This window comes from Phallusia mammillata, chromosome 2 (genome assembly GCF_965637545.1).
Source record: "Phallusia mammillata chromosome 2, kaPhaMamm4.hap1.1, whole genome shotgun sequence".
Classification (NCBI taxonomy): domain Eukaryota; kingdom Metazoa; phylum Chordata; class Ascidiacea; order Phlebobranchia; family Ascidiidae; genus Phallusia; species Phallusia mammillata.
In genome coordinates this window covers 12797206-12820029 of record NC_137253.1, presented here as the reverse complement: position 1 = coordinate 12820029, position 22824 = coordinate 12797206, and the positions used below count along the sequence as shown (strand labels likewise).

The following is a 22824-nucleotide window of genomic DNA, read 5'->3' as shown; positions in this document are numbered from 1 at the left end:
CTCTATGTCGCACTGATACCTAATTTGATATTGATTTCTCAGGGAGCCTGTTTGACGAGAACACTGGACAATGCATTGAGAGCTGCCCAATTACTTGTCATGTTATGGGAAAGCTGTACAACGATGGTGATACGGTTATCAGTGATTCCTGCTTGATATGGTAAGTTAAATCTCACAGTACCGATGAGAAGTAGGATTCACTCTAAACGCTATAATTATTTTGTAGCGTATGCACACACACAGGGGATCTGAATTGCTACACTCCAGCCGAATGTCTCACAACAATACCAGAATTGACCACCGAAGTTTATCCTACAACTCCCATCACTACTGCGGGGTTGTACATCACCAACGCAACTACTTCAGCAGAGACTGCCACTACAATTGAGGTTACAACACCAGCAGGGACCGCCACAACTGCGAAAACCCCAACAACTGCCGCACAGACCACCACTACACCTTATGAACACGTGCTACCTATAACAGCGTCGCGGAGGTTCTGCGACGGTGCAGTAAATATAATGTTCCTTCTGCACAGCACGAATCAGCTGGCCGCCAGTGAGTTTAACGCCATGAAGACGATAGTTATGGCTTACGTGAGCGCTATTGCCCCTGTGGACTTTGGTAAGAACGGCTCCAAGCTTCACGTAGGAATCGACCAGTTTGGGGACTTCGTGGAGCAGGATCTAAATATTACAACCAACCAGAATATGAGTCTTGTAGCAAACGCTGTCAATGATCTGGAATTGCAACGAAGCAAAAGCAATCTTTTGGGTGACGCTATATTAAAGGCCCTAGATTCGTTTAACTCTTCATCAATACACGATGTGAACGGCACCATTGAAGACTTGCTGTTTATAATTATTTTCTCCGAACCCCAAGACAACATCACAAAGGCAATCGAAGTGGCGGCAGCGCGCAAAATCAAGCTGATAATTTTGACTGTTTGGCAGAATAGCTCTCCCCGACCTGCAACACGCACAACCACGTATTATCACGTAAGTCAAATCCACGACATCTTGACAGCAGCCTACGCTCGTATGTCCTTCAGCATTTTGACCCAACTTTGCGAGGGCACAACAGTAAGTGTAGCTACAACGACGCCTGAGCCAACGACACCAGCACCGACAGTAACGACACCGCCGACGCCTACGGCACCGACGGAGAGCTGTACTATGATTGCTGATCTGGTTATAGTTATCGACACGTCCCTATTGCTCGCGACAGACCCAGCGACCCAAGCCACAAAACAGGCGTTGGTGTTTGACCTTATCAAGGCCTTGCTGCAAAACATTACAATTTCGGAACCGCGGACTCACGTAGCCGTTCTTCTCGCTGCTCACCGTACGTGGAGAGTCAACAACTTTGTTTGGGACCCCGTCGCATTGCTGCAGGACCTCGACGGTCGTATTCAGTCGGTGCTAAACACTAAAGTGACCAGGGTGGCTGAGACAGTGCGGGTATTTGATATGCAGTTTGCACTGGACGAGGTCACAGATGTCTACCTTACAAATAGCGATAAAGGTGCCAGACCTTACGGCCGAGTACAGAAATCGATCCTGGTACTTCAAGGTCGCCAACCCACAAACGAAATACCAATGAACGCTGCCATTGAGCGTATCAAGCAACGCAGTGTTTTGTTAACAGTGGTAACAGCACCCCAAGCCTATACCAACATAGCAGACAAACAGGCCTGGACCGAGTTATTGGGGGTCGACAACGTAATGTACGTTTTAAACAGCTTCGTATCGGAAAAGTATCACTACATTACTGATAAAGTATGTCGCGCGCCTCTGACTCTGCCAATTTCACCCACATACTGCGCAAATACTACCGACGTGTTCTTCTTGTGGGACAATTCAGAGGCCATCACTGCTAAGAACTTGGAGGACATGATCGACGCTACACACAAACTATCCTATACTCTGCATCCGCTTAATTTTGTCCCTGATGAAACTGGAGTAAATCGAGTCAGAGTTGGTGTGATACAGTATGACAGCGCTGCTAACTACCTGATTGCACCAGATGACAACGTTAAAATGCAGTCATTCCTCACAAACAAGAATTCGCTTCAACCTAACCTTCCTGGTGGCCCAACAGCAAACTTTAGCGCTGCACTTGAAACTCTTCTCAACGAAAAGAGATCTTTGTTGGTGGATAGAAACACGTCTGTATTCCTAATAATGAAGTCAAAGCCAATTTTTGATAACAGGGACACAACAGTCTTAAACGACCTTCATAACTCTGGTGTCAATGTCGTAGTCGTAAGTTTCGATGGGGCACTTAGTGTAGATGATGTTGCAACCATAGCTGGACCATCAGGGAACTTCCGACGCGTGGCCAACTCGCGCGAACTTGTAGAAAACGACCTGGAAATGGACATTGCACCACATTTATGTGAACCAGGGATCGTGCCTGTGCAACCCACAACCACACCGACAGTTACTTCGGCTTCAATAGCTGTAACACCGACTGCTACTTCTCCAGGTTCAGCAGCGGTAACACCGACTGGACCCTTGACCATAGGAACCGCAACGGGCACGACAGGGGCGGTAACACCTACCCCAACCTCGACCATAGGAACTGCAACGGGCACGACAGGAGCGGTAACACCTACCCCAACCTCGACCATAGGAACTGCAACGGGCACGACAGGAGCGGTAACATCAACACCCACCTTGACCACAGCACCCGTAACAGGCACAACAAGAGCCGCAGCAACTACACCTGCGCCATCGTGCTTGCGCCCTATTGACATATATGTTATCGTTGATGATGCTATTGGGGCAAGACCAGACCGAAATCGATTTGTAACAACGTTGCTGCGTAACACCTTTGCCGATTTGGCAATAGACAACGGTACTAAGTATTCAAGAGTTGAGTTGGCATTGGTCGGGGACTTTACCACGGCAGTGATCCACTTAAACGAGGAAGGAAGCAACAAAACACGTCTTCTTCAGCGATTTGATTCATCAAATGGTTCCCTGATTACACAAGTGAGCAGTGGTAACACGTTTGACTTGACGAACACTTTACAATTTGGTGTGGAACTGGTCTTCAGCCGTAACCTTAGAGTTACAGAATACGCCAAAACCTTTCTTCTTATTCTTACACGGCTCCCAGAGTCAGATCAACTTCTAGGCAATTCAACTGATGGCGGTATACTGGGTGAAATCAAGCGCCTTAAACGCGATGGGTACGGCTTCGTAGTTGGATATTTTGAGGAAACTTTTAAGAATTACACCAAGTCGAGGAGGGATGAATACATGAGAGTTTTGGAAGGAATGACTTTGCTGCTTACGGCTGCTGATGATCCGGTTATAATGGCTTCTGAGTTAGCCGATCTCTTCTGTTATATTGTGACCACAACGACAGCTCCGCCAACAACTGCACCAGAGTTTACAACATACCCGGGTAAAAAACAGTCCAGTGATTAACAACGAAGTCACATAAAACATAAAACACTCTCAAGGTTTTTTGGGTTTTTAAATATTAACATACAGTTTTGCTTTAAATTTTGAATTGTTAACTTGTCACCAAGGCATAATTTGCTTACTGTCCACAAAATTTATGTGTATTGTTTTCCTTACAGTTACCACAACACCAACAACAGCTGTTACAACTGGAACACGACCAGGTAAAACCCGTTTCCCAATAACTCAATTGATGAACTGACTACAAATACATTGAAACTTGCATTTACTCACAACAGCTTGCGACTACGGCCCGGTTGATGTCACGTGGCTGGTGGACACCTCTGATTGGTTGACGCGGGGTCACAACCTTGATGACTTAAAACGTGTGTTGAAGAAGTTTTCAGATAGTTTTGTCATGTCAGGAAGCAATGCACAGGTAAAAGCGAATTTAGAAAGCAGTGGTAATTATACGGCTGGTAATTATACCACTTTTGTAACCAATTAAACTAGTTGGTCCAACCTAAGTTTGGAAATTTGTTGCCTTTTTAGATGTCCGTGATAGGCTTCGATTCCAATCTCCTTGATGACGGAACGTTTGAATTAGAACCTCGGAATTTGCAACAAACTTATGAAGCGATTCAAGCAATAAACGAAACAAATTCACAAAACCCGGATCCTGCCAATGCATTTTCAGAATTTTTAAAACGATTGCCCGCCAGTAAGTAAAACAAACTTTGTGACGCAAAAATTTTCTAACGACAAAAATTTTCATAAATTATTCTTACATAAAACTCTATTAGGTCAAAATGTGAGGAAAATTCAAAAAAACAAACAAAAAAAGATGTTGCCGAAATGTTACTTTTTTGGTAAACTATACGTTTTTTAAAAGGAAAACCAAGACCTTTGGTTCCTCAAGTGTACATCCTTCTTGCAACGAAGAAAGGCACCTCTGCTGGTGTCACACCTCTTCCTATTAACATCATCCGAGCCCACGACATGGGAGCAAAAGTGGTGGTGCTGGGCGTTTCCCCTGGACTCGGATCAGCTCTTACGCAATCTGTCGACGAGTTCGTGTCAAACCTTGGAAGTAGCGTCCCCTCATCCGATGTTTTCAATGCCCATGGCGGATTAAGTGAGATTGAGAGTCGGTTGTCGGAGATCAAGGACTCGGTCTGTGCAGGTAGAAACTGATAAAATAGTGGTGATTGAATTGAATTATAGTGCTGGTCAACGTGGGAGGTGACACTGCCATTTAGCTATTATTGTTAAGCGTCCCAAGACTGTTAGAGAAGTTTCACCGCGCAAAAATGAAAACTCTTTGCTTTTTGCAAACCGTTCCACAAATCTATTCAAGACATTGATGTCAAGGCTCCCCTTTTTACTATTACCTTTCTTTTTCGAAAATAGCGACTCTCGCTTCGCTAGTCAATACTGAAATAGTTACTGAATTTTTCAAAATAACACGGTACCTTCTTCTTGGTTTCTTTTTATTTTTTTTCATATTTTTTTATATATATACTATTTTCATATTCTTCGAACTAAATTTTAAGATTCTTACCTTCTACATTGAATAACCGTTGTTCGTCTTACTTTCGTTGATAATTAATAGATAATTTTCATTTCCAGAATTTATCACAACCACGCGAGGTCCGACAACGACCGGTAAGCTCTTCATTTTATCTTTTGTACTGTGCAATATGAACCAATATTTCATATTTAGCAGCTACGCCGATCACCGAAGTTTCAACAGAGGGAGTGACCATAGAAACCACTGAGGCTGTCACGGTAACAGAAGGTAAGCCAGTATGGGACTAACTTCAGTTTTTGAGTGTTTAGTGTATGCTTTTTTTGTATCTAGCTAATTTATTTTCCTTTTGTAAACGAACTTGCCAATTGCAAAGAGACAGTGAGGGAATCAAAGAAGGGTGGGCTGCCTATTGTGAAAATATGTACAAGGCTGATGGTGTGCCTGATGTTTTATCAGTCACGCCGGATAAGGCAAGTTTACTCGAACCCCCCCCCATACTACTCTCTGAGGTTGGTGAGGCGATCAACCGTCTAAAGGCAAATAAATCGCCAGGTGTGGATGGAATTGCAGCAGAATTTCTAAAACTTGGTGGAGCAACACTTGAAAAACTGCTGCACCTCTTGTGTCAAAAAATATGGGATACTGATATTTTTTCGAAAGAATGGAAAACTTCCATTTTCATTCCTCTGTTAAAAAAAGGGGACTCCACTTTATGCTGCAACTACAGAACTATTGCTCTCATTCCACACGCTAGTAAAATCATGCTACACATTGTAGTCAGACGAATGAGCAAAAGAGCAAATGAAATCATTTCTAGAGAACAAGCGGGCTACCAAAAACATAGGGGAACTCGCGATCAACTATTCAATTTTAGAATTATAATGGAAAAGGCACTGGAGTACAACATGTCGTTACATCTGTGCTTTGTCGATTACGTAAAGGCCTTCGACTGTCTTAACCACCATCGGTTGTGGGAAGTCTTATCACAGTGGGGTTTCCCACACCACTTCATTTGGCTAATAAAATCCCTGTATGAGGGTCAAACAGCGACAGTTCAAACTGCAGAAGGATTTTCCCGACATTTTCCCATACAAAAAGGTGTTCGACAGGGTTGTGTGCTTTCCCCACTTCTTTTCAATTTGTACAGAGAAAGAGTCATGGGTCAGTCCAAGGGTGGATATGGTGGCCTTGACTATGACGGAGAAAAGCTGCACAATCTAAGATATGCAGATGATGCAGTCCTGCTTGCTGGATCAAAGCAATCACTTCAGCGATCTTTTCAGCTATTGGAAATACAAAGTGAAAAAATGGGCCTGCTTATAAACACAAATAAAACAAAAGTTATGGTGGTAGCAAAACATCCCACAACAAGTGCTATTGTAACATCCTCTGGAAGTGTTTTAGAACAAGTCAGCAGTTTCACCTACTTGGGAGCAAGCATAAGTGATTCAGGTAGTGACTCCCCTGAAATTAGCCGGAGGCTGGCTATGGCAAGAGCAGCCACACAGAATCTCCGCTCTATCTGGAAAGATATGACTATCAGCAATAGCTTTAAGGTTTATCTTATTAAATCTTTGGTTTGGCCTGTTGCTACCTATGCTTGCGAAAAACTTACGAGCGACCGATCGCGCTAAGCTACAAAGTTTTGAAATGTGCTGCTTACGTCGCTTGCTAAGAATTTCATGGAAAGAACATAGGACCAACAACTCCATATTAAAAGAACTGAAAGTACAACATCAATTCATTAGATTCATGCAAAAACAATGTCTAAAATATTATGGACACATAAATCGACACCCTGAAACTTTGGAATACTTGTGTTCACATCAGTGGTTCTCAAACTTTTTGAGCATGCGACACATTAAAAAACTATAATTTTCTTTTGCGGCACACTTCGCAGGTTAACATAAAAAACCTTTTTCACAGAATGTTAATTTTCAACTTTATTCTGGTGGCTATGGATGTTTTTCATTGCCAAGAACAAAAATATGAGCTTGGAAACGTTGTTATGCACACCAGTATTTCGTCATAAATCCTAAAACATGAGGGAATGTTTGCACTTTAATCAGAAAATATTTCGCGGCACACTTGGAAATCTCTCACGGCACACAGTTTGAGAATCACTGGTTTACATGGACGACCCCACGGCAAGAGATCAAGGGGAAGGCAAAGACTGCAATATATAGAGGGAATTAAACATGCAGTGAATGCCACATCACTTGTGGACCTAACTCGATGCTGCTCAAACCGACAGAGCTGGAAAGAAATAAGTGACAACGTCTAACCGCTAAGCGGATGACACGTTATATAAACGAACTTGATTCCAGGGATTACACGATATTTAAACTTTCAAAGCAATATAAAGTGCGTTATATGTATTTTATTCTTGCACTTAGGAGTAAAAGGTTGTGAGGCGGACGTTGTCTTCGTGTTGGACACTTCATTCAGCATAGGGCAAAGAGGCTTGGGAGTCCTGACATATATATTAAACGGATTTTTGGAAAATTTCGATATTGACAACGATTATACAAGAGTAAGTAAACAAATAAAAACACTGTATATTTTGACAATACATTAATGCATCAGGTAATTTATTTTCAATCAATGGAGTACAAACGATGAGTGCATATGATTAACGTTTGTTTATTGTTTTTAAAATGGATCTGCAACACGAATGCAAAAAAAATATTAAAAATTGAATACTGAAAAATGTTAAATGTCATTATGCAACATTTTTTCTGTTTTCTTTTAACACAATCGGGCATGAAAAAAGTTGGCATATTTAGCTTATTTTGATGTGCTTTCCGCTTAAGCTGTAATTTGGTCCATACTTCTCTTAACCAAGGTGGGAGTGTTGCAGTTCGGGGGTGAAAGTCATATTGAGTGGGATCTTTCTACCTACATAAGAAACAAGTCCGGAATGGTTAAAGCCATCAGTAATTTACAAATGCTGCACGGCACGACGAATCTCTACACCGCCATCATTCATAAACTGGGTGTGGAAGTTCATAATCCTGGAAGAAGACCAAACGTTCCTCTTGTAGTAGTCGTCGTTACGGATGGACGGGCTAAGGTGATTCTGGTTATTTTTAGTTTTAAATGTTTTTTTTTTAGATTTTAGTCAGTATATGACAATAGGGATTATAATTTGCTGGCTGTCGACTGTCGTGACAAATGTTTTCTAGGCGTGAAAAAGTTAAAATAGTGTTTACCAGCCTTTTTTACGCGTATTATTTATTTAAGGGCCATGTAATTCCATGCCTTAAAACTTTCTCTTACAAGGCAAATACAAAAGGTAGAGTATGAGAGTAAAAAGTCCGCTACACAAATTACATAAGGCAACCGGCACGCTAAAAATGTGATAAATGGAGTAATTTATTGAAAAACTTCTTAATAGTTGAATTGAATACGTGAATTCAGTTTCGTGAGATTAAATCTTGAATAACTAATTGAGAAGGCTTTCTACACACACTTGTACGGAAACTGACACGTTCACGCATATTACATAGTTTAACAACTCATTTCTAGTTAGAAAATCTACCTTGACATTTTCTAAAGAGCTTACCATTATAAATACACGTTATGTGATAACGTGTTTTTGTCTGGTTACAGGACTTGGACAAGTACCAAGAAATGGAAGACAAACTTTACGAAATAAGGCGAGAGACGTACGCAAACGGAAGCAGTTTTCACATGATTGGGCTTGGGGTAAAATCGGTTGATCGAGTCATTATGAACAACATGATGGCCGGATCCGGTCCAGTATTCATCGCTCCTACGCCCGATCACAAAAGCATTCTGCTCAAGAACTTAACAGAGTCGATATGCTCTCCTCCCGGTGGGTGTATGCAACTTTCATTTAAACTGTATGCTGAACCGTCTAGTGCAGTGGTTCTTAACCGGTGGTCCGCAAGGCCTCCAGTATGTTTGTTCACAAACTAGTTGCATTATTTTATTGAACATTGAGAATGAATAAAGTTATTTAACTCGTTGGCCATTGTTAGCTGTCAAATGTTTACCTTTAAATTATTTTTTTAAATTCCATTTGAGGAGAATATTTCAAACCAGTATGCTTGCTGGTGTTTATGACTACTTTTTCATTACTTGACGAAGGAATATTAGACGATATTCTTTTAATTGAATTCGTGGTTCATGGCCAAAAACCTCTGCTATAGTGGATATAAATTATATTAAATGGGAGTTTCTTTTCCATCATAGCCTACATGTTTATAGGCTACGTGCAGAATGTTGGTCTTCCTCTTTCGGACTAACATATTTGTCTAAGTATATTAGCAGCAAAACATGCCCTAGTTTTAGTAAAGGGTAAAGCAAATTGTGACGACTGTTTTTATACGGTTTCATCAGTGCAGTTGACGACCTAATTTGTCGAAACATTGTGCGCTGTTTACAGCTAACCTATCATTGCGGCCTACTGCTTTTTCTAAGAGTTGTTGACGAATGAAAGAATTTCTTGATTTTTGTACGCTGTTTTTCTTCTTGACTTTACCTGAATTTCATGAAAAATTATTACTAAACCGAACAATCTTGTTCAGAATTTGTTCCTACGCCTGCTATTACAACTCCTCCGCCACCTTTACCAGGTACGTTTTACGACGGGTTACTACAAAAGTGTGATGCCCTTGTGCTGAAAAGTGGTTAGCTTGGAGGACGTTTGAATAAGGCTAAAAATATCTGTGCTTGTAAAGTTGTTTTATTTTTTTATTTTCTGGAAATACAAGAAAATATGGTAGGTTTTAGTTTTTATGTTTTGGAATTGTTTTACCGTGTGTTAGGTTAGCGTCTAAATGAATTATGCGAAACACAATTACAGCAATATATTGACCTGCGTGCCTCGTTCCGGTTCCATTAGAACTGGCGCGTAATACGCTTTAAACGAATTCGGTTAATTGCATAGACAATTTGCCGAATTCTTTTGTGCAAATAAACAGATTAAGCGATTAACTGTTATGTGATTACCCAACTTTGCTTTAACAAGTGTCGATAGGTTAGAACCAACAATTGTGAGAGGTTTTTCTGCAGAACCCATACTTGCACTTGCACGTCCTTTTGATCACTAGTATAAAATGATTTATTTTATTGTAGAGTGCTACTACCTCCCCCCAACTGATATAATTTTCTTGTTGGACGGTATGAGCGACATGATACCTGGCACAAATACGCTGAGTTACTACAAAACACTCTTGGTCAATATGACGAAAAAGTTTAATATCGGCCCGGAAGATACACAGGTAAGTGAATACACATATGCAGATCAAAAAAATAAAATAATAATGTCAACAAATGTGTATAATGTGGCTCCCGCTGGATTGTTCGTCAGGGTTTTAGCATCGAGATAAGCAGAGGCAATTTTCTTAAATACTGACTGCAGTGAATTAAAAACGGAAAAAAAGATACACTAAACTGGCATACAATTTGAAACGAAATAAATTTTTAAAGAAATTAAAAAAAGTTGTAGGATTTGAAACGTGTGCAAAAATTGCTACTAATTTTTTGGCTTGTTTTGCCTTGAGCATAGTACCTGAGTTACAATTTCTAAAAAAACGTTTTTACAGATCGGTGTGTTTCTGTACGGTGACGTTCTGCAGGGATTTCCCCTCAACGCCAACCCGACAAGGGAAAGTCTCGATACCGCGATCAACAATCTATCTCCACCTGGCCGGTTTGGAATGGATTTCTCATCCCAACTACAACAAGCTTTCACCACGAAATTTCTCCGTATGTTGGGCTCATGCATTTTTTGTAATCATTTTTAAGCAAAGTGTGCGTTGGAATCGTTATTAACAAAATCTTGCGTTTCTATTTTAATGTATTAGAGTACGGCCTTTTTCCAACATTATAATCTGAGTTACACAAATAGCAGCAGTCTAATAAAGTTTAAAACATAGTAACCCCCGAAGTGACTCTGAACCTTTTGGACCATACTTTACTAACTTAAAAGAGCATCACTTAAGATTAAGCATTTTAAATCAAACAAAATCCGTAAAAATAAAAACAGACTCTTTTGTTTAAAAAAAACAAGTATTGTAGGGCAAATCTAATTTTCCAGGTCAAACTAACATCCCAAGTCCAAACTATCCATATTTTCCCATAAAATTCATATCATTTCTTCAGCTGCTGCCGGTGGTCGACCTGGGGTACGAAAAGTTGTAGTACTGGATGTTCGGCTGCCTTGTATCTCTTTACCAGGCTTCGGTCTTCCCGTCAGCGATGTTATTGCGCAAGCCACTGCTAATGAAATCGAGATTATTCCCATGCTAGTATCGCCTGACGCATCAAACGGTATGCTACCGTTGCTACAGGGCTGTGTGGATTTTGTGGGAACATCCGTCGACTCGAAAAACATGCTGACAGTTAGTAAAGGATTTACGGCTGTTCCTGAAGCTGCTGGCCCGCTAAAGGACTTGGTTTGTGTTGGTAAGTACAAATTATTTTTAAGTCATTTTTTATCCTTAAATACGGATAAAATTGTACAATTTTGCCACTTACAAGACTCAGGACGTCCTTTGCTATTTTTTTGAAAAACAATTGTACTCTAACTAAATTTTCAATACCTTTTGCACATGCTAACTGTTTGACTTTAACTGTTGTGTGACTTTTTCGTGTATTTGGGTCTTTCTTATCTTTTTTATGATTAGGAGTTGACGGTGACTTGAACAACTTTCCACTTTTACTATAAATCTTAAGGCAGTGTGTCATCATTAGATTTTACACTTTAGCACCAGAAACTCCGGGTACAACGGTTGAAACGACACCAGCTGAAACATCTGAGGTGACTTTAGGAACAACTGAACCAACCACTCCATCCCCTCCCCCTTGTAAGTTTTAATTTTGTGTGGCGTGAGGTATACGTTTACATTTTGTCCATTACCTTCGGTGGTTCAGTTATACATACGCGCGAAGATACATTTTGTTACAAAGTAGACGTAGTGGTCTCAGCTCCTATGGTGTTGTTTGCAAACATGTGAAGATAGGGAACTAAGAGAAATAGGCGCTTAGAACTGAAAATAACGATAGATGAATTTTTTTTATTTATCTTTAAACTACTAATGTAAATTATTAGGGCAAATGTTTTCTTAACAAGCTGTTTTGAAGCGGTGTAAAAAGGGTGAAAACTGCCAATTTGAAGTAAATCGCCATTCACATTTTTACCTTTTTTGCAAAACACGTTTAAAACATCACAGCGGGTAAAATGGTAGCTGGGCATTTGAATTGCCTCTAAACTAGTTCAAAATGTGTTCTTTAAAATTCGTCAGTGTGGAATCTAAACACCTTTAGCGACTGGGTGCTTTTACAAAAAGTTTTTCGTTTGTAACTTAACGTACAGTCATATAACTTACCCTTCAGACGATGCGGTACACCAGTGCCAATGTTTTGTCTAACAAACACTTTGGTTATAGATTGTGCCGAAATGGCCCCAACAGATATATTGTTTCTGTTTGACGGATCCAAGTCAATTGGCAGTGACAACCCACTGACGTACCACCAAAAACTTCTCGAAAACTTTACAAGTTACCTTAAAATCGGACCCAGTGACACCCAGGTATTAAACATAACACAAAAACTCAGCTGCAAATTTCTTATTGTGTCTTTACTAAGGTGGGAATTTACCTTTACGCCGATACACTCTACGGGACCTTCCCTAACGGTTTTCCGCTCGGCGCATATCAGTCAAGATCAGCGATTTTGAACGCTGTGTCCAATCTCCAATATACAAACAAGATGCGTGCGTTCAACTACGGACCATTGATCAACGAGACATTTGAGCAAAAATTCAAAGGTAAAGTACTTTAATCTCCCTAATTAGGTTTTTAAATTGCAAACAAAATTTCATTTTCAGGCGCTTTTGGTGGAAGGCCGGGTGTGAAAAAAGTAGCGATTATCGAACTTCGTTCCGCCTCGATGCCCAACATCGCCGAAGTCATGGCAACCGACGCGGCGAGCGGGATAGAAATCATAGTGCTTGCTGTAAACCGAATGGGGGGTTTCCCTCGAAGCATGTTGCGAATTGCGAACAGCGTAGGTGGAGATTTCGACCAAAACCGAGTGCTGTCAGTTTACGACGGACTTGCTTCTTTGCCGTCTTTTGGCGACGATATTCGGGATTTGGTTTGTGGAGGTAAGTGGTTGCAACCAACTAAAATCAAATTTCGAATATGACTCGCAAGATGCCGTCATAATTCGGCGAATGTTTAGAAAGCTTTCAAAAAAGACTGAAGTTTTTAACGGTGTACACCTGTGGTTCCTAACATTTCTAAACAACAATTTCTCCCTTAAAATTTTTAAACATTTTCATTTCTCCCTGATATAGTAGATAGTAGATACTCAGCCATACAAACATCAATTAAAACTGGGTCTTTTATTAAGTTCACAGGTCACATTCCCAGACCATAAGTATCTATTTACAAACCAGAGTTGCAAGCGGGCCCGAAATCTGAACCCGAACCCGGCCCGAACCCGAAAGTATAAGCTCGAAGCCCGGCCCGAACCCGAAACGTTTATGCAAAGCCCGTTTAGGCCCGAAATTTTGATTGACAGGCCTATCCACGAAATCCTTGCAACAAAGGATGAGAAAGAAAAAAGAGAAAGACAACAAACACAATGAACAATAGTAGACAATGGGGTAAACAATACGTTTTGGGGCGTGGGCATTAGGTCAAAGCCAGAGAATTGTTACTTAGCTGAGTGATTTTATTTAAAAAAACAATGGCGGACACGGAACGTAAAGTCAGACCCGTTTTAAGCCCGTTTTCTCACAAATACCTAAGCCCGAACCCGGCCCGAACCCGGCCCGAACCCGGCCCGAACCCGGCCCGAACCCGGCCCGAACCCGGCCCGAACCCGGCCCGAACCCGGCCCGAACCCGGCCCGAACCCGGCCCGAAAAGCCCGGCCCGAAAAGCCCGGCCCGACTTGCAACTCTGCTACAAACCACATGCAAAAACTGGTGTAAATTCCTCCCATCAAGTTTTAAATTCCATCCTAGGGAGGAATTTCCTTCCCGGTTGGGTACCACTGGTGAACAGTGAACACCATGCTTAAATCAACTTTGGTAGTGCTTACGACTAAATTCGTTTTATGTATGTATTGTGTTTAGCGGCAAAAAAATCGGAAAACCTCAATACTTATTTTATTTTCGATTTTAATGAAGCTTGCAAAACACGCAAAACGATTTCGGACAGTTACTAACCTTTAAACATCGCGCAGTTTTACCAACAGTCCTAACCACAGAAGCAGCGACAACCACCGAAGTTTTGACAGAAGCAACAACAGTAGAAGTTTCAGCTCCACCACCAGGTAATATAAGATATAAAACAGCGTCGTTTATTACATTTTACTTTTTTTGACACTAAAACCGGACTATAAACGGTCACCTTTGTGAAACCTAGAGCACTTGTTAGAGCAAAGTGACTTGTGTTCACGTATGTGCGATGAATGATTAGCCGAAGACTAACAATTGCTGTGAAACACATTTATCCACACAGGCGATAAAGCGTAGTAAAAGATGTAGCAAAGCGTTATTAGTACCTTTGTTTCTAATCATAAGTTTTTAAAAGTGGGCACTTTTTTACAACGGCTGCAAGGACGACCTGACACAAAACATCACGTTCTAAGTCAATCAATAAAATATTAGATGCAAACAATTTTGTATTGTTTTGACCAACAATCAAAGTGAAACTCATTTTGCACTCGCATTGCCAACATTTATTTTGTATTAAATGTATCCGATATTAATTTTTTCTTGCACTAATTTAAATATATTTTTTAAACTTACATGTATCTAAGTTTGACCAATGTGGTCTAATAGCTCAACTTTTTTTATGTCATGCAGTTTGTGAGTACATGCCACCCACCGATCTGGTGTTCGTGTTGGACGGATCAGACAGACCGCCAGGTTTAAATCCATTAGAAACATACAAGAGAGTTCTCAAAGATATCGTGCGAAGTCTTCCAATCGCCAGCAATAAAACAAGGGTAAGTGATCACTGATCACCTTCTTTTTGTATTTTTGTGTTTTTGCGACTTACTGGCGAGGGTGGCTTGTATTTAAATGCCTTTCTTGTGCATGAAGAAGTGATATGTCAACATACGTTCTGCAGTCTATGGTTATTTGCCACACCAACATCGGTTGACAAATAAATGTACTATGTAACAACGGAAAAACAGTGTCATAAAACATTTTTAATTAACATACGCATCATTGACAATCGCATAATTTATGTAACTGCGCAATTCATTTATAAGGTCTAATCCACATAATCGCGTATTTCTTTCAAGAGCATAATTCACTTAAAGGTCCAATTTATTTCAACACAAAATTTTAGATAAACGCATAATCACTTACTTATTTTTACTTATATTTACGCATAATTTACTGATTGTACATAATTAGTCACCGAAATATAAAACTACTTGCATATAGGTTAAACCGCATAATACACTACTAACTCAAAGTGATATTTATTTAACTTAAGATGTTGCGTTTTTCTAAACTATGTCTAAATGAGTTGGTCACAAATTCTCACAAAGTTGTGGTTAAACTTCCTAATCATTTTCTTCTGCAGGTTAGTGTCATATTTTACGGCGATTCGGTGCAACAGGAATTTCCCCATGGATTTCCATTAGACGCATTTAACACAACTGATCAACTCGTTGCAGCGATTGACAATCTGACCAATCCCGGTCGTCTACGTCTGCCTTCCTCTCCGCTTATTCGAGAAAGTCTACGGCGCATAAAATCGGGTAATCTTCAAATTATTTTTGTGTAAAACATTTTTGATACCTTTAGGGTTTTGCACTTTAGGGTTTTGTTTTTCTGATCCAACGCAATATATTTTATGAGAGTCTCACGAAGCGGTGTTTAGCTTAGTTGTTTTAGCAAACTTAACATACACAACTGTTTTTTAAACACGAAATATGTTGCACAAGACCAATCTACATTTAATTCAAAAATGTATTAAACTTTGACCGTGTACGATTTTGAACTATAGTTTTGACATTATAATGTCAGTTGTAAACCTCAAAGTTAACGCTTGGCGCATGAGTAGCCCATATACAGGTATTGCAATACTTACATTACGGCTTTAACTATTTCCGTACACTTTAGCGAGTTCACCAGATCGCCGGAAAGTTGCTGTTGTCACTTTGACGTCACAAGACCCGCCATCGCTGAGTCGCGAAACAGTCGCCAATGTCATCACAGCTGCCGTTATACAAGACAACATTGTGGTGATTCCAATAGTGGTTCCAGATGCACCGACCGATAACGCCACATTCAAACGGCTTTTGGACAGCGTGGGGACCTCTGTGACGCCAACACACGTCATTGAAGTTCCTGGGGGTTTCCCAAATCTTCCGAATGACGTACCGGCCTTAAGGGATCTCATTTGCATGTGTAAGAATAATTAATGTAAATGTAGAAGCTTGTTTTTAATAAAGGGAGTCGTGTTTAGGGGTGCAACATTTGTAAGTAATGAGGAAAGTAAGCGTAAAGAAACTACACCTTATGACTTTATTATATAGATCGACCTATGACAGCAGAATACACAACGTTTACACCACCTGTTTCTCCAGAAATAAGTAAGTAACGATTTATTAGTGTGCTTTTGCATGTTGTAGATCTGTTACTAATTTTCATGGCAAGATTTAAAAAAATCAAGATATTAGTATTTAAACATCTCGATTTGTATGTGAAGATTCCATGGGCGGATCTAGACGGGGGTGTTTGGTGTTTTGACACCCCCCTCAGAAAATTGGTGAAATTTGCCGAACCCCTATTTTAAAAAAGTTGTGCGAAAATTAAATAGGCCAAACGTTCCGTTTACCGCTGCATGATTACAGGAAGTCGTTATCTCAAAGCCGTGAGTCTTTATCGTTTTGTATTGGGTGTGACGTAACAAGTTTATTGTGACGTGACAAGGTTTAAAATGAAGAGTTTATTGTGCTGACAATAGAAAAGTAATTATCCGCCAAGGACACTAAAGTCAAAAGTGCTGACTGCACTAAATGTAATGTATTAAGCTGTTTTCGCATTTAAACAATGTTAAATCCAACTAAACCGTTTAAAACGTTCAATGTTAAAATGTTTATGACCTACCAAACACGTAATTGTTTGTCACAAATATTCGATCGGTGTAAATCGAACCATGGTACATGTAATTGGCAACTTGTCAATGCTTGGCATTATTTATGCCTTGCATAATAACCAATTTTATTGCATTCGTAACGTTGCGCAACTTAAAAGGCGAGTCATCGTTTCAAAAAGGCGTTCAGCCCTTCAAAGGTTTTCTTTAAGCAACTAATGTATTTTAACAGTCACGTTTATCTTGCATTAGCAGTTTTGCTGAGTAAGCTAGATAGTAGAGCCAAGAGCCGTAATTGGAAATTTTAACAATTTCGCTAAAATCAAATGTTGTTTTTCTTTTTTTTGTCTAATGGATAACAGATAATAAGAAATGCCACTCGCCTTTGCGGCATGCTAAAGTTACAAGTTGGGTTGGGGTCTTGTACTTTCTGTTTTGAACCTGCTTGCAATTATGGACAAAGCACTCTGCTGCTTAAAGCGTCGTTTTGAACTTTAGCAACGAAACAATTAACTACTTGTCATTTGACGTGTAAATTAAGTATTTAGCTTTGGCGTGAGGCGGCGTATTGTGGTATAAACGCGTTGAATTTTTTATAGCTAACATCAGAACAGAGCGATTTCAAAGGTGCATGGGGTAATAATACTCAGGTCTCAAAACGTGGAGACGATTAAACAGCAAATTTAGGTTTTAGTAGAAAAAAGTTCCTCTTTTTGCGGCTCGCCAAGAAAATATATCGGTAAACATTTTGTGTTGTGTTAGAGTTAAAGCAATGTCGTTTAAACTTCTTAATTAAAGAGACGCAAATGATCAGGGCGGTAACTATTGGTTATGTTTATGAATTTATAAACAGTGCAACATCACAAGCTTTGTGCGTGCATGTTAGTAAAACAGTTTTTTCCAACCCCAAATCTCTGTTATGCATTATGCACAGCGTAGTTACAAAAGTGATACCTTGCGACCGCACTTTTTTTGGGTGAGTGAGTGACGTCAAAGTTATGACGTTTTTTTAGAAAGGGGAACACCCAAATCGTATCATACAACGTCAGTATCGCATCAGGGAATTTCCCAAAAAATTTTTGGACACCCCCCTTAATTTTTTTTTTAAATCCGTCCCTGGAAGATTCTGTGCACTTCGGCATAAAATTGCAAAATAATTTTACTTTTTTAAAAAAAACTGCAATATAATTATGGGTCCCCTTCCCTGAAGGGGACAAATATTGTTTTTGTCTATATATTTTTTTCTTTTTTTCCGTCTAACGCGGATTTGTTCCCACGTTTTGGTCAAGAAAGAATGGTTCAAACCTTTTCAAATTTACACACATTATAGATATTGGTCTAGAGATGGTCCTTGTGAATTTTGACCCCGTTTGATCTCTCAGTTCACCCACAGCCCCCCAAAACGTGAAATTTTTGAAACGGCTATACTTGCTAAAGTACTTCATTTAGGAGTTATGTGCTTTGTTGTTTGGTGCAATATAAGGTATTTCAAATAATTTTGTACCTTAAAAAAAGGTTTATCCATTTTCACCCCTTAAACCCCAAAATATTCGTTTCTGTCTAATGCTGGTTTGTTAAATGCGTTTGGTCAAGAAAGAGTGCTTTAAATTTATTCAAATTGGCACAGATGTTAGTTATTGTTCCGAATTTGATCCTCCTGAAGTTTGACCCCAAAGGGCCCAGTGGTTCACCCACAGGCCCCCAAAACGAAAAAAATTAAAAACGGCTGTACTGACCCAAGTACATAATCTGAGGGTTTCATGCTTTGTTGGTTGGTGCAATGTAAGCTATTCTAACGAATTTTGTAACTTTTTATTGGATTCACCCATTTTTACCCCTTAAATCCCAAAATAATAAGTTTTAGGCCAGAAATACAAGCCTTAATGTGCTGAAATGTTAAACAATTGTTTGCAGCAGGTTATTCGTTTAGTATTTAAAAATTTGCCTTAATCGGCCAAATTGTTACTTTTACAGCCCATAATATGTGTACACTGTCAGTCAGATAGAAGTCTCAACTCTCAAAGTAGTAATTCACTTGTTTACGATTAAGGCGGGTGAATGCAGCGGGAGTGCTCAGAATTCACTTGTTTACGATTAAGGCGGGTGAATGCAGCGTGAGTGCTCAGCTTGACGTCCAGACGGACGTTTTACGAGACAGTCGTGTTGGTGCTAGAAATCAGCTGTTTTTGCGCAGCTATGCTATGTCGTTTTATAAAGTTATCAAGCACATTTTCAGTTTTGGAAAATAGTGTTTAAAAACTGACCTTGAACAACAATATCAAGGTCAAAGCATGAGATTAAATTGAAAGTATTTTTCCTGTTCTTATTCACTGTTTTTTGTAATTATATGACAATAATGATGCAAAAAGAATACGGACAAAACTTTTAAAGTTGGGTTAAGGCTAAAGTTGGTTAAGTTTTCCTTAAGAATCTAAAAATAACCAGGACGTTTGTTTACCATAAATCCGCACAAACGCGCGTGTGGGGACTCATTCGTTTTTGCTTGCAAAACAATCATATGTGTAGATCAAATGATGTGTATAGTAAATTGGTAAATATCTAACAATGATTGTGCCCCATTTTTACTGTTACCAAATCGCATATGTATATGTGTGGGGACCCATTAGATTATGCTTGCAGAAACAATTATGTTATAAAGTGCCAGGAAAAAGATAGGGACCCACCGAAATGTAGGTGCCAAATGGATATCCATTATAAATATAGTAAATTGTATGTGTGATACATCGTTAAATAACTTATGATGTAGTATATATAAACTGGCAATATATAGGAAAACCACTATTCTAGTTTATTTTTCATTTACTCTTTTTTGATTGATTTTTAAGCTGTTGAAACGACACCTTCTATTACAACAAGAAAACCTGCGCCAGGTATGAGCTAATGTGTTATCGCTTAAAAGAACTTATCTTTTAAAACTCATAATACATTCACCTTTTGGTGAGTGTCTTGTGATCTTGTCATGTATTTGCATGTTGGATTTTTTTGTCAGAGTGTGCCAACATGGAACCCACCGACCTGCTCATTATTCTTGATGGTTCGCGGAAAAGTGCCCCTGGACAATTGGCACCCGTGGAAAATTTTAAAAACTTTTTGAGGACTTTTGATTTTAACTTTAAAATTGGCCCGAATGACACGCAGGTAAATATCCAGTTTCTGATATGGTTTATGATATTATATTTTGTCGTCTGCGGAAATGCATTTGTTTTCTAGAACTATTTATGAATAATAATATACTTTGTAGATCGGGGTCGAGTTTTACGCCGACAAGCTTTATGGGAATCCCCCGACGGGATTTCCCCTGGATTCAGCCACAAACTCAGAAGAATTTTTGCGTTTGGTTGACAACCTTCAGACGCCGAACACAATCAAGGACAGGAGCGCACCCTTGATACAAGAAGGACTCAACCAAAAATTCAAACGTAAGATCATTAAAATTAGATTCAGAAGATATATTGACCATTAGAAAAACCGTACAACTCAATTTTTCTGTGTAACTTCGTTTTGTTTGTAACTCCCTTATAGTTACACGTTTTTTCACATCGCATTAAAACCTTAAGAATATTATTTCTACAGCGAGCAACGGTGGAAGACCTGGCGTACGTCGCGTGGCCATCATCGAAGTGACGTCAATCGACTCGCCGCCTCTTGATGCCGCTGACGTCACAGTTGACCGAGCCTTGACCGCTGCCAGGTTCGACGGAACTGAAATAGTGGCCCTTGTGGTGCCAGGAGACCCAACAACTACTGATGTGACTTCTCTAAAAAATTCCGTGGGTCCGGCAGTTAAACCACGAAATATAATAACTCTTCCTATGGGAAGTCCGGGTTTGGAAAACCTCGTGAAAGAAATAAGAGATGCAGTTTGCAGTAAGTTCATTAATCCTGATCCTAACCAAGAGTCTTCGGACAATGAGTTTATAAAATTATTTCGTAAGTGTTAACGCTACAGTTAGCCTATTGAGACTGAATTATCTGTCTCAAGTCCTAAACTGTCGTCACAAACTAAAATCTAATTTTATAGTCAATCAGGGGTGAATTCACTCTAACGCTTACGATCTCTGTGCACTATTTTCTAGTTTAAATTAGAGTTAAACTATTTAGCAGGGCTATGCCCCCTAAATACTTACAACCTTTACCACACCACCTCTTGATTTTATTGGATGCAATGTAAGATTATACTATAACAAAGATTTACAAACTCGAAAACAAAACATAACAATAAAACATAACATTACATTACATAAACATGACGCAGTTGGGCGAGGCCTATATATACTGACGCAACTGGGCGCGGCCTTTATATCCGGTTGCCAGTTTGCGTAATGCGCTTCTAACTTTACACAATAAAAAGAGAATACACGCGAATAAAGTTACGATAGTTGCGATAAAGAATGCGTCAGTTATTCGTTTTTGAAATGCATGGTTTGTTTCTTTTAACAACGCAAGCCTAAACGTTTCCTGTCCCATCTGAGCAAACCGAGCAATATCACATCCTTCTGCCGTTCGCCTGTTATTTGAGGCATAACGGAAATGATTGATTGTCTGTGTTATTTCAACACCATAGTTAGCAAATGGCACCATGTTGCATTACGCAACAGTAAGTTCACGAAACCCGAACATCTACTATATGTTAACTTAAAAGTTGCTTGTTACAACTAACATTTGAAACAAAACACAGTGCAACTAACATTTGCCGATGAAAAACTGTTTAATTATGTGTATTTATTACATTTTTTGTCAAATCCCCCAAGCCAAGGCAAAACCAGGCATATAAATTGTTCAACCCTAGACCAACTGTAAAATTAAAAAAAAATGGTTTATTGAAATTTGGGTCGTAATGCATTCTGCGTGTTTTTACCCATCTGTTCGTTGCAGTGCTCACTAACTACACCACCACGACTGCTACAGCAACCACACCAACGACTGGAACCACTGGAACCGCTGGAACCGCTGGAACCGCTGGAACTGCTGGAACCACTGGAACCACTGGAACCACTGCTATTACTGAGTCAACCATTCCTGAAGTCACAACACCATTGCGTAATTTTTTTTTACTTTAATTGTTAAAAATACATCAAGTTTAAAAGATGGAAATAGAAATCATAGGAAAAAACCACATGTACAATTTTCTTTTTTATCAGTTTAGTGGCTAAATTTTAAAGAAAAAAAAGGACGTTTCCATTTCAGATCCAAACCTAAATATATTTGTGCACATTGCAGCTGTTGGATGCGAGTTCACTCAAAATGATTTGATCATTTTGCTGGACGGATCCACTGATATTAACTCACAACTGAATCAGGACATCACACCACTGAAAACTTTTGTTAAAGAACTGTCGAAGTTTTTCGTAGTTTCGAACGCACAAACCTTGGTGAGCTGAAAACATGGACAATATAATTTTTTAAGAGTGTTTTTTTTTCGAGCAAACTGTCTGGAATCTTGTGGTGGTACTTAATACCATAGGTGCCCGCATATTGCCGTTAGTTACCACTTGGTAAACAATTTTTATTGAATACAATGTACTTAATGCGAAAATAATAATTTAGCCGTCAAGCGCTGACGGTTAGAGCTATTCTGTTTGTGTGTGGGTTTTTGTAACTAATTGAAAACTAAATACTTGAAGCCTTATCCCAATGACGTTACGTTCGAATTCAGATGTTTGAAAACTTAATAATGCAAATTGTCGACAAAGACGATTCTGGTTAATGGCATCCGGAAGATGGCAAGTTTTGCATATACTAAATCCTAAACTGTAGCA

The 22824-nt window shown here is 39.5% G+C and overlaps 1 protein-coding gene across 1 annotated transcript in view; it reads left to right on the top strand.

Annotated features, from left to right (window-relative positions):
* Nucleotides 1-22824, top strand: part of LOC145212531 (uncharacterized) — a 56980-nt gene that overhangs the window by 5470 nt on the left and 28686 nt on the right. Inside the window, exons 12-41 of the mRNA XM_080080683.1 lie at nucleotides 43-160; nucleotides 227-3414; nucleotides 3593-3637; nucleotides 3713-3852; nucleotides 3966-4134; nucleotides 4306-4596; nucleotides 5043-5078; nucleotides 5137-5211; nucleotides 7341-7477; nucleotides 7790-8017; nucleotides 8557-8782; nucleotides 9498-9545; nucleotides 10048-10193; nucleotides 10518-10680; nucleotides 11077-11379; nucleotides 11682-11780; nucleotides 12363-12505; nucleotides 12562-12742; nucleotides 12803-13081; nucleotides 14169-14258; nucleotides 14794-14936; nucleotides 15527-15704; nucleotides 16069-16356; nucleotides 16485-16541; nucleotides 19891-19935; nucleotides 20055-20203; nucleotides 20307-20484; nucleotides 20639-20932; nucleotides 21941-22105; nucleotides 22286-22437. Coding sequence (XP_079936809.1) covers nucleotides 43-160; nucleotides 227-3414; nucleotides 3593-3637; nucleotides 3713-3852; nucleotides 3966-4134; nucleotides 4306-4596; nucleotides 5043-5078; nucleotides 5137-5211; nucleotides 7341-7477; nucleotides 7790-8017; nucleotides 8557-8782; nucleotides 9498-9545; nucleotides 10048-10193; nucleotides 10518-10680; nucleotides 11077-11379; nucleotides 11682-11780; nucleotides 12363-12505; nucleotides 12562-12742; nucleotides 12803-13081; nucleotides 14169-14258; nucleotides 14794-14936; nucleotides 15527-15704; nucleotides 16069-16356; nucleotides 16485-16541; nucleotides 19891-19935; nucleotides 20055-20203; nucleotides 20307-20484; nucleotides 20639-20932; nucleotides 21941-22105; nucleotides 22286-22437 — 7754 coding nt within the window. The remainder of the gene's footprint in view (nucleotides 1-42; nucleotides 161-226; nucleotides 3415-3592; nucleotides 3638-3712; nucleotides 3853-3965; nucleotides 4135-4305; nucleotides 4597-5042; nucleotides 5079-5136; nucleotides 5212-7340; nucleotides 7478-7789; nucleotides 8018-8556; nucleotides 8783-9497; nucleotides 9546-10047; nucleotides 10194-10517; nucleotides 10681-11076; nucleotides 11380-11681; nucleotides 11781-12362; nucleotides 12506-12561; nucleotides 12743-12802; nucleotides 13082-14168; nucleotides 14259-14793; nucleotides 14937-15526; nucleotides 15705-16068; nucleotides 16357-16484; nucleotides 16542-19890; nucleotides 19936-20054; nucleotides 20204-20306; nucleotides 20485-20638; nucleotides 20933-21940; nucleotides 22106-22285; nucleotides 22438-22824) is intronic.